Source organism: Polyodon spathula, chromosome 7 (genome assembly GCF_017654505.1).
Source record: "Polyodon spathula isolate WHYD16114869_AA chromosome 7, ASM1765450v1, whole genome shotgun sequence".
NCBI classification, from domain to species: Eukaryota; Metazoa; Chordata; class Actinopteri; order Acipenseriformes; family Polyodontidae; genus Polyodon; species Polyodon spathula.
Window position 1 is genome coordinate 23,501,455 of NC_054540.1, and position 16,599 is coordinate 23,518,053.

At 36.8% G+C, this 16,599-nt stretch overlaps 2 protein-coding genes across 2 annotated transcripts in view; one reads left to right on the top strand and one right to left on the bottom strand.

Moving 5' to 3' along the window:
• The window catches only part of LOC121318380 (C2 domain-containing protein 5-like), a 39,784-nt gene extending 32,098 nt beyond the window's left edge, over positions 1 to 7,686 (bottom strand). The window contains 7 exon segments of the mRNA XM_041254964.1: positions 1,726 to 1,927; positions 2,278 to 2,433; positions 2,705 to 2,800; positions 3,364 to 3,535; positions 5,946 to 6,032; positions 6,524 to 6,625; positions 7,369 to 7,686. Of these exon segments, the coding sequence (XP_041110898.1) occupies positions 1,726 to 1,927; positions 2,278 to 2,433; positions 2,705 to 2,800; positions 3,364 to 3,535; positions 5,946 to 6,032; positions 6,524 to 6,613 (803 nt within the window). The 5' untranslated portion in view covers positions 6,614 to 6,625; positions 7,369 to 7,686.
• Positions 7,687 to 13,235: 5,549 nt separating this feature from the next.
• The window catches only part of LOC121318381 (ethanolamine kinase 1-like), a 32,765-nt gene continuing 29,401 nt past the window's right edge, over positions 13,236 to 16,599 (top strand). The window contains exon 1 of the mRNA XM_041254965.1: positions 13,236 to 13,446. Coding sequence (XP_041110899.1) covers positions 13,300 to 13,446 — 147 coding nt within the window. The 5' untranslated portion in view covers positions 13,236 to 13,299. The remainder of the gene's footprint in view (positions 13,447 to 16,599) is intronic.

A 16,599-nucleotide genomic window follows, 5' to 3' on the forward strand; every position in this document is an offset into this window, starting at 1 on the left:
AAACAACACAAACAACAAATTGCAACGAAATAGCGTTTTCCTTTCCCTTGAATAATTACGCCTCCAGAAAGCTTTCTCTAATTAGCAGCAAGTAGTGAGCCGTATAATTTGGTTATTTTTAGTAGACAAACACATAAGCAGCATGCTAGGTCTACAGAACAAGCTTTAAGCATAACGTGAGGTATGTTACATTTTGAGTAGTTTAACAAGTGAATTATCCATATATAATATTACATGAAATACACTAAATAGCTTATTTTACACCGTGTGTTTGCAGAGTATAGGCCTAATAAAAAAAATTAAAACAATGTATTAGCATTGTACAGTACATGTGCACAAGATAGTACATGATATCTTACATAATATATTTCTTGTGTTACTATTAAGACTAAGACTTGTGTTAATCCTATATGACATAACTCCTAAGTGAAATGTATACTTCATCATGCAAATGCAAGATATGAGAATCATGCAAGCATACATTTTCTGCATGCAAATTACACACAGTGCAAGGAAATGCAAAAAGGCTTGTGTTTATCTTTCTTGCCCAATTTTAATTTGTTTCAGATATAAAACAGAAAATTGTGTTCATGTCTTATACACAGGGCTGTATTCAGTTGGCCTTAATTGTGGTGTACCTATCCACGTCCACAGTTTGAACACAGAACTACACTTAATAGATTTGCAAGCGCTGTTAAATGTGTTGGTTTTCATGACCTTGGTACACAATTGCCTATTTTAATGACATACAGTAAATGGTGTCGGATTTTTAATTCTGATGCTTTTTTTCTAAATTGGAGAAGGGAACTAGAACTGAACACAAAGGCTTTAGACAGCTATTTGTGTGTTTAAAATGAATCATACAAAATACTTATCCAGTTAAATCAGGAAATTCATTTAAAGGCATATAGTTATTCTTGTAACACAAAATATATTATATTTTTTATTAAGAGCCATTGCACACTGAATAAGTGCCATAATTTACCATATATAACCTGTAACAGTGTGAATAAACAGACTGCACACCAATTTCGGAGATGACTCCGTTTTTGCCTGAACTGGGTGTCTCTCATTCAGTAAATACTGTATGATCTGTCGTCACTTTTAACATACGTGAAAACTGATCAAATCTAAATGATTTTGATTCCACTATTCAACGCCTCAACCTTGTATGACAATTACGCACTTGGTGTGCAAGGTACAATAACAAATGTAAATGTTTGTTAAATATTATCTATGTTAAATTTAGATAAAGAAAAATATCCGGTGTGCAACGGCCATTACTGTGCTAATATGTGCTTATGTGTATGTGTGTGTGTGGGAAGGGGCGGCACCTACTGTATACACAAGGTAAGCATATTTGCTTGTACGGAAGAGTATTAGTAGAGTGAAAGAAATAAGGGAAAGAAAGGGAAAGTCTGTTGGAAACACATCTTCGAGACTCTGATGTGGTCTGTTACCACTGAGATCCTGTTAAAAACAGTGATAGAGACTTCCCATAACTTCTCTAAAGTATTACTAACAAAAGCAAAAAATGTGTTGCCGTTGGTCTTGGATGCGTGAATGGAAGTTTTGAGTAATAAATGCTTCACAATGTTCTAAATGTATAAATTATCAACTATAAGAATTTTCAGATTAAAGGGTCTGCATTTTACAGATAAAGTGCACACACAAGTCAATGAAACATTTATGCAAGATCACAAACCCCTTCTGCTTTATACTTACTCTTTTATTTCTTTGGATGGGGAATTGCATGCAGGTAGGAGTGCCGCAGAAGGGTTACTTAGTTTATCCAGGGTACAGGCTGTTCCAATAGCTCGTACTACTAGCCCAGACTCTCCCTCTAGATCGAAGCATTGAAGGTAGCCCACAACTGCATTGCCTCCCATTTCCAGAACCTTTAAGCCAATCTTCCTTTGAAGCTCACCTAGAAAATAACATATTTTATACACTACCGTTCAAGTATTAGCAAAAAAGTTTCCAATCCAAAGGCTGGAATGTATTTTTTATCCTGATGTTGAAGGGATGATCAGTGTCATGATCAGGAACAAAAAGCTGTCCTTAGTCCAAACATATACATACTATAACTAAACATGTTGTACATAAAAGTTAGATAATTCAAATATTAAAGTGATAATCTGTAGTTCATTTGTCAACTGCAGTCACTACATTATTCAAAGCATAAACCTAGCCATTGACCCTTTCTACATTTTATATAAACAAATACAATTTGCATCTGTTCTGTTCATATTGAGATAACAATTGTAACTACAATACCAGACATCAGAGAGATGAGTCTCTGTCGTGCTTCATTGGATGCCCGGGGTGTTCTGATTCTGTCAATCCACTGGTACTCTGGGTCTTCATTCACCACCAATTCCTCTACGAATCCATGGACTGTAACTGCCTTATAGCACTTGGGAATGGATGTAGCTGGCAAGAAAAATAAATAAGTTATCCCATGTAGCCACCCGTATACAATATTGCTGATATAACACAAAGGGCACTGTACAAAAGGAGTTAAACAATTCTGGGGTTTGCGATCTGTTAAAAAAGGACTCTGCCACCCCCCCCCCCCCCCCCCCCCCAAAAAAAAAACCCCATAAAATCTAAACAATCAGTATCAAGGAAAAACAATACAATTAAATTTTAGAACTGTCTAGATAGGCCCTGAAAAAAAAAAAAAAAAAAAAACTCAACTTACTGCAAAAGAACTTGACTCCACACGATGACTGTCTAAAACGGTTTAAGTCATTAAACAGGTCCACCTTAACAACAACATTTATTTCCCCACGTATACCTATAGAAGAAAGAAAATAAATATATATGGGATCAGAACTAGTATCTTTTGTGTGCCTTTTGCATTTAATGATAGCAAGGAACTGTAGTCATGTGTTTTAGAAATATAGATTAAACCTCTAGGAGACTGATTTACGCTGACTTGGTTTCTTTTTAATCAGATGAAAGTTAAGTGTATAATTTACTGTAGGGTATCCAGAGAAATATATTAGAATTTAACTGTACAACAATAAACTGTTTAGAGGACTCAAATCAATAAATCAATAAATAAATAAATGTTTTCAGAAATTACATTCAGTGTTTGAATTTAATGACCTCTATAAACATAAAATTCAGACCAAAAGTGTATAAAACTTTATTTTGCAATGTTACTTACATGGTTCCATATCAGGTCACTAAACAAACTCACCATTACTAGTTTTTTTATCTTTCATGTCACAACTACATGTACATATATCAGCTTTCTTATTAATACAAAATACTAAATAGGGCACTTATGTTTAAGTCTTCACTTCTGTGTGGACAGAGCAAGGGAGCTGGGTTGTCTGCTGTGTAAAACCGTACCATGTATAGTGTCATAAATTGGAAACCACCCAGAGATTACAGTGGCAGCTTCGCTGGACAGCAGAGGATCAATATCTATATAAACTTTGCCAATAGCATCATTGGCACTGTAGGTGTCATGGTCAAGAACTGTGATTTGCAGTGGCTCATCTTGTAAGTCTTCATCATCCACCTACATTTCAATAAAGAAGGAAATAATTTATTTTCTATACAATTAATAAAACATTTACAATTATGGTACACTCAATACTATAGAAAACAATAAAAATCTTGTGACTTTTGTTATTTTTTTTCAACCAGTACCATATGGTAGACATTACATATTCATAAAACCCTCCAAACAGCAGCAATCAGTGAATGATCAAAAAATATTTACAGAAGGATTGGCTGAAGTGCCTAATCTCGTAACATTGAGCTGATAAGGGTTAATAGACGTCAGTACAAATGGACCGCATAGTTCAATTATATATATATATATATATATATATATATATATATATATATATATATATATATATATATATATATATATATATATATACACACACACACACACACACACACACACACACACACACACACACACACCCCTCTGGAAAAAATTAACAGACCACTGCAAAATTATCAGTTTCTCTGGTTTTACTATTTATAGGTATGTGTTTGGGTAAAATTAACATTTTTGTTTTATTCTATAAACTACTGACAACACTTCTCCCAAATTCCAAATTAAAATAATCATTTTCTGCAAATAACTGCAACTGGTCAAAATAACAAAAAAGATGTAGTGTTGTCAGACCTCGAATAATGCAAAGAAAATAAGTTCATATTCATTTTTAAACAAAACAATACTAATGTTTTAACTTAGGAAGAGTTCAGAAATCAATATTTGGTGGAATAACCCTGATTTTCAATCACAGCTTTCATGCATCTTGGCATGCTCTCCAACAGTCTTTCACATTGATGTTGGGTGACTTTATGCCACTCCTGGCGCAAAAATTCAAGCAGCTCGGCTTTGTTTGATGGCTTGTGACCATCCATCTGGCGGTCCTCCATCCACACCTTGATTGACCTGGCTGTGTGGCATGGAGCATCGTCCTGCTGGAAAAATCAATCCTCACAGTTGGGGAACACTGTCATAGCAGAAGGAAGCAAGTTTTCTTCCAGGACAACCTTGTACTTGGCTTGATTCATGCGTCCTTCACAAAGACAAATCTGCCTGATTCCAGACTTGCTGAAGCACCCCCAGATCATCACCGACCCTCCACCACATATCACAGTGGGTGCGAGACACTGTGGCTTGTAGGCCTCTCCAGGTCTCCGTCTAACCATTAGATGACCAGGTGTTGGGCAAAGCTGAAAACTGGACTCATCAGAGAAGATGACCTTACTCCAGTCCTCTACGGTGCAATCATTATGGTCTTTTGCAAACCTCAGCCTGGCTCTTCTTTGCTTCTCATTGATGAAGGGCTTTTTTCTAGCTTTGCACGACTTCAGCCCTGCCCCTAGGAGCCTGTTTCGAATCGTCCTCGCCATGCACTTCACCCCAGCTGCCGTTTGCCATTCTTTTTGTAGGTCACTTGATATCATCCTACGGTTGCTGAGTGACATTCGAATGAGTTGGTGGTCATCCCGGTCAGTGGAGAGTCGTTTTCGCCCTCTGCAGGTCTGCAGCTTTGTTGTCCCCAATGTGTGCTGCTTGACCTTGTTCTTATGAACCATCGTCTTTGAAATTTTAAGGATGGAAGCAACCCGACGCTCACTGTATCCCTCTGCCAGTAAAGCCAGAATTGAACCCTTCTTTTCCTCACTCAAAACTTTCCTTTTCAACTCTTTGTGCATGGTCAATAGTTATTTTTTTATTCCAATTACTTTTGAGGTACTACTAGCACTGTTTTGCCATCCAGCTGGTCCTATTGCAAGAGGATAGTGATGACCACAGGAGTGGTTTTTATACTTTTCCTCGTTAAATAAGATTTGGTTCAGGTGATCCCCTAATCAGTACCTCATTCAGTAGAATGAGGTGTGCCTGTGTTGGAATTCAACAGACACTGGAATGGAATGGCTGCCAGACATGTAGAGATGCTGATTTAATAAAAATTTGCAGTGGTCTCTTAATTTTTTCCAGAGCTGTATGTATATATACATACATATATTATTAGATATTATATCTGATATAATATATATATATATATGACATATATATATCTATATATATAATTAATTAAAACATCAATTTTTTTATTTTTATATAATGCGTTCTGCAATGGTAAATGTATACAATAAATTAAATTCCTGTAATAAAATTACAAACACTTACAAGCACACGATTGCATTTTTTTAAAAATATCAACAAACTCTGAAAAACATCCCTAAAGGTATCTTTGGGTATTGTGGCAGCAAGCAATAAAACAGAACTGCATTTCACTCCATTATTACCTTGTAACACGTCACAGCAATACAATAAACCCCTAAATATAATATGTATGTAACTTCCAACATCTAATATCTTTAGGTATGCCTACAGTCAGATATACATTTAAATTTTTGCTTTTATAATCTGTTGGGTTAAAAAATAATCTTACCTCAAATTTAAACCACTCTGAGTTCCAATGGGGATTTAGGGATTTGGGAAATACATCTGTCTTAAATGTTGTGTTTCCAAATTTTACCTGAAAAAGATGTGAATAAAAAAAAAGTGAATAATAAAATTAGATTAAAAATGTTGTCTCTGGTCTGCTTAAAAAAATAAAACAAAACAAATAAAACAGACTAATAAAGCAGCCTGTTCTGAGTTTACAGATGCTGATGCTGTACAACTGTATTAATTTTTATTTTTTTGTAATTAGCCACTTGCAGCAAGATCTTATGCTACAGTTCAAAATCCACTTTTGTTGTCGCTCTCTCTGTGATCGGTGGGGCATTAAGTGTTCAATTAAAAATAAATAAATAACAATGTACCTGTGACAGCCCTCAATTTAATTTAAATCAAGTCTATAAATAATTTGTGAATTTATGAGTGTTGACTTTAGTCAACTAAACCTAAAATAATAAATATATGATTATCATTCACTACTGATGCTTATTTATAATGTACTTTTTTTTTTTTTTTTTTAACAGAATCTAGTTACTGATTTCAGTATTTAAGGAACATTATACAAACCTCTACAAAAGCATCAGTTAGGTCGCTGGCCCTATCCATAACAGGCAGATGTCGTCCAGCGACAATCCTAACCTTTAGCTTTCCTGGCATGGTTACACCTTCCTGTAAAGAAATACACAGTACATTTACATGACCTTTTAATAGTGAATTGTGTGACAGGTCATTTCTAGTGAGACCAATACTGTACAGTGGATTAGGGTGGTTGCACAGCTGTGTTTGACAGCAAGTAAAAAAAAAAAAGAACATAAATAGCAATCATCTGCCACATTTGGCATCCTTGGGACTGATAATGTACAAGGGCATAAACAGAGAGGACTACAAATGGAGCATACTAATAATAATATTAATAATAAAATACTACGACTAATAATAATAATACTAATTAGATAGATAGATAGATATCCGGGATCAGTGCACATATTATTTTCCATCTACTGTCCAAAATTATTAGTTTTAATTACTACAATAAAAATTTAAATAACCATCTAACCGTCGCGATAATTTATTCAATATTCACCAATACTATTCAAATACTTTGACAATGAATAACGAACAACCTTGAGATAAACAAATGGTGACAAATTTAAAACAGACAGACGTGAGCAGTACCATTTAAAAAATGTTAAGCATCCATATAACTAAATACAAATTAAACTTGAGTAATATTAGAGAACAATTTCATATCAATCTGCAAAGCATTAATCCCATGTAAAAGAAAAAGAAACATAAATGATATAGGCCACGCACGTTATCACTGTGAAAACTGTACCTTTGCTTCCTTGCAAACAATTTATATAATTTGATAATACTATTAATATACATGTATTAGTATGAAATGTACAAACCTGATACTATGTTACGTACACCTGTTTAAAAGAAAGACATTTAAATCTGACAACATTGGCCGTCCAGCACCAGCACAAACTCCTCTTCTTGCCCATAACATGAAACTGCTAAGCGGATCCTTGCAATAGACTTGCAAAATATTGCTATTGTTGTGTTTTTGTTAACTGTATTTATAGTCCAAAGCAACGCGTCTATTTTGTTTTACATGATTTTAAGAACCATACAACGACTCGTTATTTTACAAACACGTCTATGCTGATGTATCTTCTGTAAACAGTTTACCAATACGCATGTCACACGATGAAAAGTCACTCACTGCACAGAAAATTCACTTCCAGTAGGGAGCAACAAACACTTCCGGGTAGGTGCTGCGGGTGAGAGTGGTGTGAGCAGTGACTCACGGGTTTGGTGTTGTATGTGCATGTATAATTCAGACGTCGTTGTTCATATTGTTACAGTCGCCTATTTAGTTCTTCACCTGTTAACAGTTAGCAGTGCATGCATCTTCTTGTATAATCAGTCACATTTAAGGTAACCAAACGTCCCGTTTTGGACGGGACAGTCCCACTTCTGGAACACTGACCCCAGTGTCGCCAGAACCTTCTTGGGACGCTCATTTCGTCCCGTTTTTCTCCCCAGAGCATCGTCACACCGGTAACAGAATATTGTATTTTCATGCACGGTGCTGTACTGTTACTACCATATCTAATTTATTACAGTACAACTCTTGATGTGACTGAAGAAGGTTGAACCATCAGCGTAGCATTAAAAAGCGGCTATGCAGCACCGTGTAAATCTGGTCAATGCTCATATTTGCAACCAATCACAGAGAATTGCGGATGGGTTTATCCAATGAGTGTTGATAAACGAACTGGCTGCTGTCCTCGTTGGAGTCCACTCTTGCTGTGTGAACTGTAGTCTAACAATAACGGCTCATACTATTGTATTGAGCTGGAATTATTCTCTTCATCCATGATATTTGTATATATGCGAATTTTCTTCGTGTGTAGCTATAGTATAGGCGACAATTGCGGAAATTACTACGTCACATCACGGTGCCCTGTTTACAACGCACTGCACTGAAGCTTGTCGTGGTTTGAACACGAAATAAAACATGTTGTAAAACATGACAAAAGCATTTGGAAAATGTTCTATTAAAGTAAGATTCACTTTCAGTTCACCACAGGTACCCTCTAAGAAACGTATGTTAGTGAATAATAATCAGTTTTATTAACTAGTTATTTTCATTTGTGAACTTTTTTTGTTTCTGAAAACATTGCTTATGGGATATGCCTCCTGTTGGTAGGTATTCACTGAGCTCATTCTATCAGAGCTGCCGATAGTCCCCTTCCTGGGGTGACCTCCTCAATTCTGCCTACCGAAGGATTAACCATTCAGCCCACGGAAGCTATGTTCGCTTTTCGCTTCTCAAGGCAGTAAGCTAAGACCTCTGTGTTGAAATTGAACATATTTCAAAAGAGCTTTTCTGAGTCGACTGCAGTTCCCCTACAATTGTGCTGAAAGTTGGCTTGTGGCTTTCGTGGAATCAGCGACTCTAAAATAAAGCCTCTTTTTCTCCTTAGCTGCCTCACTTGCGTTTCAGGCTGCCTTTTCTTACTATCTGTCCTATGTGAGTGACTGCCTGTGCAGTATCGATTTAAAGGAGTGTGTGTGTGTGTGTGTCTTTTTTGCCTACACTCTTGGGGAGAACACAGTTCCTCCACCGAAGCTAGGCCTTTCTGTAGTCCCAAAGTTAAGAGATTCCTCTGACTGCCGTGTGTGCAGTAGTGCAAAATAGAAATAAATAAAAAATTATATTGTTGTTGCGTGACCCAGTCGCACAACCCAGCTTGCATGAGTTGTAATGTGAATTGAGCTGCAACAACAACCAGTCAGCCGTGTATTTCTTCTACTAGGGCTGCGTTTTCACCTGCCCTGCTGTAGAATAGACCTCGCCGGCTGCCTTGGCCCACCCAACCCGGTTTGTTGGTCCTTTAAAAAAAAAAAAAAAAAAAAAAAACGTGTTTCTCCCCCTGTTATTTTTCAGTTTGCCCGCCGTGGCTTTAGCCTGTGTGCCTCCCTGGTTTATGCTGCTTGCAGACCAGGTATGTGACTACACGCGGTCAGGGTAGGCACCGCTGCTTCGATATCTCGGTGCACACTCAGCCCTTGGTACTTCGGTGCCTCGGTGCGCACTGTCCTTGGTGCACATGGTGCATAAGGTGCCTGGTGCCCACAGTGCTCGATGCATTCGGTATGCACTGTGTTTATTACCTCGGTGGGCATGGTGTTTAGTACCTCGGTGCGCGTAGCGCCCTCGGTGCTTGGTACACCTGGTGTGCGTGGTGATCGGTGCACGATGCACTCGGTGCACACAGTGATCAGTGCACACAGTACTTCGTGCACTCGGTGCAAATGGTAAACATACACTTGGTGTGCACGATGTTCGCTGCACTAAGAGTCAATAAGGCTAGGTGCTAGCTGGTGCACGCGGTACTTAGTACCATGGTGCATGCATAGCCTAATGCACACGGTGCCCTCTGTGCTTCGGTACCTCAGTGCATTCAGTGCTTAAGTGCTCCCGTGCCTTGCACTTCGTCCAGGTGTGTTGCGTAGTGACTGAGGCGAGCATTTCCTGGTTCCATACTTGCACGTCCTGTAGAGCAAACATGCCTCAGGAGGATGGGCATACTCTATGTGCACGGTACCCTGTGCGCTGGGACAAGGCTTTTTTGCAACATCTGTGTGGCTTATCAGCCTTGGGTGCTTTGCAATAGGCTGGTTAGGGCCACAGGGACCGACGCTCCGTCCCCTGTGGCCGAACCGCCAGCGGCCCTTGGGGCCCCAGTCTCCCCGCTCCTCGCAGAATATCCCCTGTGTCCATGCTTGTATGTCGACCCCTTGTAACTGCTCCCCATCTCCACAAGCGAGATGGCTTAAGCGTTCGAAGCAGACGAGGGACATAATGAACCTCTAGGCACAGATGGCCCAGGTCCTAGAGCTTTTGTCGAGGCAGCAATCACTTGCGGCACCAGCCGCAGCCTCGCCTCCGCTGTCGCCACCCACAGTACCTGCCTCTGTCTCCCCCAAATGGAAGAACGAGAGGAGCCTGCACTCTATTGAGGTGAAGCCTAGTTCTGAGGTTGCCTCGGAAGCTAGTGTGCCTCTACTTTCGAACACGCTTTACCAGTCAAGTGAAGAGTCCTGGCTTAATAAACCACTGCATTCGAGAACCTGAAATACCTGCATGAGCCTGCTTTAATTTCCCACGCAATGCTCTAATACATTTCTTCTTTATAAATAATTTTAAATAATGATGAAAATATTTTGATTACATCCAAAACGATAACTTGTCTTGCAAATCTATTTTGAATTGGCATTACAGCCAATGCAGACAATATCTCCTGTGCATTGTTGACTGCAGTTACTGTGATTCCTTAACAAAGATAGTTTACTGAAGGATCGCTCAGTACTAGCAACTTTGGAATTGTAAGCAGTATGGAAGAGCCCTAAGGCCGTGTGAGAAAACATTTTTTAACTCCAAATGTCTAGGTTTTATTTTTCTTGCATGGCCCTAGTTCTCTTCCATACAATAAGAAATGAGCAAGCAAGGTTATTTCTCTAAACTGTAGAGATACTTAAAAGATATAACAATTGAAATAACCCAAAAGCATGGAAGCAAAACAAATGTTCCACTCTTAAACCATTAAAGATATATTATTTGCATTTTCTACTTCTTTCTGACAAGCTATAGCCATCTTTTTTGCTCTTTATACTTTGCACAACCAAGTCTGTTCTTTGGTACCTGATTTGACATATTATCATTGTTTTTTTTAAATACTGAATTTTTACCATCTGTTGGTTAGCATAACATCTGCCAGGACAACAATCACTGACCTATTGTCAGAGCTCATGCTCTGCGTCCCGTCTCCAGATAGACAATCTCTTCGCTCTGATTTGCAAATTTGTCTGGCAATAAGACCTTGTTATGGTTTATTTTTCTAATCCCAGTAGATTAGATGCCGCCTATATATTTTTTACGTTCAGTCATTAAGTGGGCTCAGGAAAAACGGAAATGGGCCTGGGTGCAGTTGCTTCCCTTGCAACCCCCCTGACGCCGGCCCTGATATGTTTTTTATACTATTTTATTCCATCCTTTTTAAAGGTATCACAAAATAAATGAATAAACAAATAAAAATAAATAAATACGTCTTGTTCACATCACTGTAATGTTGGAACTGTAGTATTTGTGCGAACACCTTTGCAGCAAAATAAAGTGTTTCCCATGAATCCAAATATTATTAATAATAATAATAATAATAATAATAATAATAATAATAATAATAATAATAATAATAATAATAATTTACATTAAAAAAAAAATATGTATTGTCTTTGAAATCACATGACTGTACATTTCAGTCTGAATTGCTGTCCCAGCTGCTTGTAGCTCTGTTGATAAGGGGGGACATTGACAGGATTACATATTTGAATTAAAGCATCAGACCACACAATTGTATACAAAACAATGCTGCAGTTCTAGTTGGATGGATACATTTCCAATCAATTTAAATGCAGATAAAAAAAATGAACACAGTCATTCAAACTAAACAGCTAAAACAGGTGCTTTTGAATGCCATCTGAAAACTTTGTTATGGAGTTATTTTTTCTACATGCTGCTTGTTTTATAGGGCCTACATATAAAATGTATATATAGTATATCAAATGTAAGTAGATGTTAGTATTGAAATCATTTTTACAAACCATGAATATTAAATTAAGAGCTGATGAGTATGTTTTCATTGACTTATAGTTAAATGAACCAGTAACTATTTACAAACTCAAACTTTGTCAGATATTCCACTTTATCATATGATTTTAAGCATACAGCTCAACCTTTAATGAATGTGCAAAAGCTACAGCAACAAAGTCAGCATTCTAATAAATTGGAATAATGTATCTCTAAATTAAGTTGTGTAGCTCAAACAACAGGTATAGAAAAACACAGCACTTGAAATCGGTAAACCATCACAGTACCCCTGGCTACAGGAGCAATGCATTATTAACCATTGTGTTAGATTGGCCACAAAAAATGCAGACAATTAGCACTAGGTACATTATTTTAAATAGGTAGGAATATTAATAGGTTTTGTTGATAACAAATAGACAATAACACTTTTTTAGTTACTGGAAAGCGTCTTTACAGGTCATTTCTTTACCCCCCACCCCCACACACATTTTGGACCCATATCCCACCTATAGTAAGGGACATATTGTATCTGAATGATATGTTTAACAGTAGCTTTGTATAACAATCTTTTTTCATAGTACAGTATAAATAATTAGTAAAGAGCAGTAGGAACATAAACATGTGGTACTTTTTTTTTTTTTTTACATAACACATTTAACAACATTTTTGGAATTTAAAAATAGTGGAAAAATGCTATCCTTTTTTTTGTATTGAACATTTAAATCATGTTGGAAAGAAGTTTGTCTGTAACATGTTTTTTTTGTTTTTGTTTTGAGGGGGTGAAGGCAGGATAAACCTGCAAACCAAGCTGCAGCATGCCTTACATTTATATTTCCTCCCGAATTTTTTATTATTTATTAATTTATTTTTTAAAGAATAATTTAGAATTTCAAAACGAACACTGTTGGAGAACAATGTACAATGAAGTAACAAGAATATCATACAGTAAATTAAAGAAAATAAAAAATCGCCACCAACTGTTGATGTCAAACCCAACCCCCTATGACTCCTTGGCTCATAATACTGTAACCCCCCAGGACCACAATGCAATGCGTTTGATTTGCATAGAGGGAGGGGTGGAATTTTCCAAGAGCCATAAATACCCGAAGTAGGCGGTACTGCTTAAGCATCCAGGCAAAGTACATCGAGACGCAGGCTGAAATCAAGTTTGTCTTCTAGAATGACTAACTATATCCACGTACCCGCCTGTTCCCCTGCAGTTCCCAAATTAGATATTACTGTAGATGATAAAGATATCAGTGCAGGAGCAATGAAACTGATTAAGGAACTGAGACCCAATTGGGATCCGTCAGAGGTCAAAATGAAGGTACCTATTTATTTTAATTTTTCTATTAAACAAATCTACTTGTTTCCTTTTTATTTTAAATTTATTACATTTAGTGTATTATTCTAAAGACATGTCGCATTTAGACTTTTGAAGACCTTGAAAAATGATAGTCTTTATGAATTGTATAATTTAAGTGGCTACGCAGTACCTTTTACTGTACTCTCTACGTAGAGTAGTCAAGTATGAAGGACAGTTTTAATGAGGCCCAAAAGGATACTTCTTGCACTTTTTAGTTACCATTTGCCTATATAAATGAATGAAAATGGGAAACAGAGCACTTAAAAAAACAAGCAACATTGCAGCACTGTCATACTTTACACTATGTTGAATTAGCTGTGGTTTGTACAGTCAAACATATTTTGCATTGCATGTCGTTCGTAATCCCGAGATATTGTCACTAATCTGGCACTGTATACAGTACGGTTGTTAGATTTTGTGAAGATACAACGAATCTTTAATTGTATTCAGATAACAGGAAGGAAACTAGTCAGAGCAGCCGAAGCAAGGAGGATATGCGTTGCATTTTGAAATCTTGATACAATGCATAGGAGGTTAAATATTTAAATAACCATAATACTTATGAAAATATCCTCGATTTTGCTACTGTACTGTAGTTTAAAAAGAAGCACATACCTTATTGCAAAGATGTATGTAAACATGGGATGTACTAGTTTATTGTACTGTCTGCGACATTTAAAACAAGGATACTTTAAAAAAAAAATGCTAATGTGTGTATTCAAGACTACTTGTATATCATTATGTCAGTCTCAGAATAATCCAGATCATTCGTAACCCAGTGCAGGTGTACTGTCTATATTGTCATTCGATGACAACGTCGTGAGAGGCGTGACTGTTGACTTCCCATCTGCTCAGCTTGCCTTTTCTAGAAAATGTCCTCTCAATTCTCTTGTTTCATCAGACTCTAAACCTTATGACTTTACTGTAGAAATAGGCTACCAAAAATGTAGTCCACAGTGTAAATTACGTGGATAGAGTACATTATGGTTAAATGAACCTCATTATGTTACCTGCTTTTTGTTTGTGGATTATCTACCCAATGTTGAAACAGCCCCCTTGGTTTACACAGTTCTGTTCTGTAACTACAGTATTTGTGTGGTGTTTTTTTTCTTTTCTTTTAAACTTTGTTTCTTTTGCAGTAGTGCTCTAAATTTATTTACTTTATAACAGTTTAAGTGCTAGCTACAATGTCAAGTGTTTGATTGACCTGTACTGAAATTTGTTAAATACTTTCCATTTAATTTGTTTTCAGCAAGCTGCTTCATCTTCTGTCATTTATTACAGGTTTATTTGTGAAACTTGTGTTAACTATGACATACACTAAAAAAAGAATAATGTCATTGATCTTTCTGACAGCCTGAGTATAGATGACAGAACACTAAACGGTGATTTGTTTTGTCTTATTTAATTGTGCATTCCTTAATTTTCTCAGTTTTGAGAATGAGTAATGACAACAGTGGGTGAATTGGTAATGACAACAGTGAGGTAATGTCCAGTAGTTTTCAGTTGAAATTGAATTGAAAACTGATATGGTAAGTATGGGATACAGCAGAGTAAAGGTTCTTGGTTCTTGCCAAACCAGTCCGAGTTCCCAAGTAGTTGCCATGATATCGTGTCAATAAAGACACATGATATAGGTTTTTGTATGTCTTCATTTGTGTTAGTTATTATGGTTTGTCTTTATTTCATTTTAGGTACTGTACAGTTGGTCTTGGTGGTCAGTTTTCTAGCTCTACAGCTACCTTATCAATAACAGAGCTATGTGTCACCGCCTACCACCTTAACTACATATTGCTTTAAGAACTGGTTGTGTATGGGTCAAAGTAAGCTGCCCTGCTAAAGGCTGTAGGACACTTGTGGGAATCCTGAGGGTGGCAGAAGATGCCCCCCTGCTTTTGACAGTTACTTTAAAGCCAAGATACTATGGCTGTTATAACATCGTCAAGGTCCTTAAATATAATGCGCGAATGGAAAAAGCCCACACGTTACATAGCTATTCCAGGTTTGATTGCCCCTTGCTGGAGATTCATAGTATTTGTGTGTCACAGATTCAAGGTTTACATATATTTAGGATACACTTATCCAATTGTGATCAAACCTGAGTGTGTCAGAATCTGGTGCCTGTTGGCCTATCTTTACATATTTAATGCACTTCTGTTATACGTGCATTTTTACTTTATTAGTTACCTGGAGCAGTGTTTTTCAACCTTTACAATGGTACCACAGTTGCAATAGAAGGCAAGATTAATGATTAATAAACAACATTTTCCCTATTTATTTAATATATAATTTATGTCACAACAGTTTGGGACTGACAAACTGCTGGTTTAGGACAGAATACCAAACAGTAATTTAAAACTTTAATTTCAAGTCTTTGGATGCACAGAATCAAAAGACAGCATTTGGGAATCTCTTTGGAAACACAGGTATTCACTTTCTTTTCTGTAAAATTTATTAGAATCCAAAATAGTCTGCCCTGTAAGTGTTTTATCATGTTACCATTTACTTCCTATCTCAGCATGATTGAGTGAAAGAAATTCAAAGAAATGCAGACAGATTGTGATTCACTGATTAGTATTCAATTATACGATTAGTTGCAAACTACAAAGTTCATGAGCAACACAGCACTTGTAACACAACAGAGCTCTCCTTAGGCAGAGTCATCAGATGTCTGCTTCACCCACCCTAATATTAGAGTGGAAATCTGCTCAGTCGAAATCATGCATGTCTACAGGTGGATGATAATTTTGTAATGACTGTAACCTTTGAGCTGCTAAACAAAAATGAAGTACTTACGCACAGTGGTTTAGTAATAATATATAATATCATTAAAAAAAAAATATATATATTTGCATTTCTGAGAGTACCCCCAGTTGAAAACTCCTGACCTACAAAACCACTGATTGAATTGAGAGAAAACTAGGTTGCAACCTTTGGAAGGAGTAAACTAATTAATTTTGAACATCTTAGCATCGGTATGTTAAACAGTAAAATGAAAAGAACAACACATGTTACATCTTTCCACCAAAATAATGTTTTGCATGAATATTATATGTTGCTTTATATAGATTGTTTACTTTAGAATGGGGGGGGGGGGTAGTTTTATTTTCTACT